We start from the raw sequence: 2,201 nt of genomic DNA, 5'->3' as shown, positions 1-2,201 counted from the left end.
AAATATTGTGTAGGTAAATATAGTCACACTTTTTAAAAGATATTTTATTTATTTTTGGTAGTTATATCTTAGAAAAGAGCCATGCTTTTCTTTTTTGAGCTAGTGTAAGTTTATGCTATTATTTTTATTTAGCAAACCCGCATTGAAATAATTGTGGGACGTTTTTTGCATGCAAATCCAATCCTACAATCCAATATCGGCTTAGTTTGGATTAAATTTAGGTCCCTACCTTGGTTGATGAATGTGTGTAAATTCATGCATACATGCAGTTAAATTAAATATCTATGCTCATCATTAATATAGGCGATGGAATATATACATAGTGTAATGTTAGTGAAGTTTTAGTGGGTCAAGTTGAGCTGGCATGCATTTGACTAGATTCAAGCTAAAAAATTAAAATTAATATGGTGATTTGACTTTTTGACTTGGGTTACAGTCATTGGGTCAGTAGGTTTTGTTTAAGTTCGGGTAGAGCTTTTTGGCTCATGATAAATTAGTTAGAATTGGTTGAATGATTACTATCCTTAACAGTTTTTATGTCTTTCTTCACCTTCTAGGTTGCACTGTCTAGTTTAGTCAATTAGCATATTTGCTAAGTTATAGCTGATAACAGTTTTTCTTGTCAGTAATCAATTTGATATATCAACTCTAATTTGATTTCTTTTTTGTCAAAACAATTTCTAAATGTTCATTTATATGCTGGGGTGAGACTTTTGCGTTTTAACTTGGAATTTGATAATATTATTATTTGTAAGTTTTATTTAATAAACTAGTTAGTAATGTTCTTTTTCTTTTATTAGGTGTTATTCTCCACAGAGACATTTGCCATGGGGGTCAATGCTCCAGCACGGACTGTAAGTATATCCACTTTTGTAATGCTTTTTGGTTTTGATGATTAATTTTGGTTGGTTGAAATATGATGCAGGACATATATGAATTTATGATTTAGATAAGGATTTTGCACGTTTAATGATTAAAAGCAAATTAATTAAATCTTGATGGTGATTCAAACATGAATTAAAACACATAGAGCGATAAACACTAGCTTAGGCCATTCTACTTGCAAAAAGTAAAAGCCACAAAACAACCAATTACTCTTAACGTTGCATACAAGATAGGTTTCAACAAGAAATCCCTAACTTAACAATAGCAGTACTATGAAAGATTCCTCACACAATTCTACTAAACACTAAGCTTTAGTGGAGAACGATTACCATGATTTTCATGAATCCAAATATTCTTACAATCGAGACGTAGACTAGGAAGATACATATTAGATGGTCTGGCTTACCCTTATCAAGGATTAGAAGTAATCTTCCACTAAATGGAAGCGATCTTCCACTAAATGACGGCGGCTAGGGTGTGGATGATACTTTCCACGTGTTCCTCCACGGTTTGGTCAAGCCCCGGAGTGATGTTGAAGAATGAAGATTGGAGAATGTCCACTTGTCCTTGGGTGTTGTAGATGAAGCCGTAGTCACGCTCCAGATCAATCATTCATGAGGAGAAGAACACGAAGAGATGATTCTTTGATGCCCTTGAGAAGTTATTTTGCTAGAGAAGGGTTCTCTCAAGCAAATTCAAGAAAAAGAGGAGGGTAAGAAGGGCCGGTCAAGCTAGGGTGGTTGGGGAATTTAGGGTTCAGATTTTGAGAGGTGGAGGGATGAAGGGAGATTCAAGTTTTAATCCGTAAGTTGATCGTAGTGGGAGGGAGAAGGGATTGAAAGTTTCCAAGAATTAGGTTTCTCCTTTGGAAACAATTCAAGGGGATTGGAGAGAGAGGAGGGGCGGGTAGAGAGAGAGGGGGCCAACGGCTTCAAGAGGGGGAAAGGGGATTGGGGAAAAGTTTTTAGTGCTTGCCTCTTTGGGAACTCCAAATTAAGGAGGGGAAATTAATTCCAATCCAATTTAAATTTGATTTGGATTTGATTGGAGAAGTTTCCTAAAATAGAACTCTATTTTAGGAAATAATTCAAATCTCAAATTTTGATTGGTTGATTGGATTGAAAGCTTTCCCAAAGTGAATTATAGGGAAAAAGGAAAGAAGTAATGTGGAGATTTGAATTTTGGAGGCTAAGAGGGAGATAGGGTGGCTGACGGCTACAATTAGGGTTAGGGTTAGGGTTAGGGTTTGAAGGTTTGGTGGTGGGAGATGGAAGATTGTGATAGGAAATACTTGAATTTGCAAGTAACCTAACCAA

At 35.8% G+C, this 2,201-nt stretch overlaps 1 protein-coding gene across 1 annotated transcript in view; it reads left to right on the top strand.

Moving 5' to 3' along the window:
• Positions 1-800: 800 nt before the first annotated feature.
• Positions 801-2,201, top strand: part of LOC110113274 (DExH-box ATP-dependent RNA helicase DExH11) — a gene marked incomplete at its 5' end in the record, with an annotated part of 74,109 nt that continues 72,708 nt past the window's right edge. Inside the window, 1 exon segment of the mRNA XM_028698015.1 lies at positions 801-854. Coding sequence (XP_028553848.1) covers positions 801-854 — 54 coding nt within the window.

This window comes from Dendrobium catenatum, unplaced genomic scaffold (genome assembly GCF_001605985.2).
Source record: "Dendrobium catenatum unplaced genomic scaffold, ASM160598v2 fragScaff_scaffold_1028, whole genome shotgun sequence".
In the NCBI taxonomy this organism is placed as follows: Eukaryota; Viridiplantae; Streptophyta; class Magnoliopsida; order Asparagales; family Orchidaceae; genus Dendrobium; species Dendrobium catenatum.
This window is presented reverse-complemented; position numbering and strand designations above follow the sequence as displayed.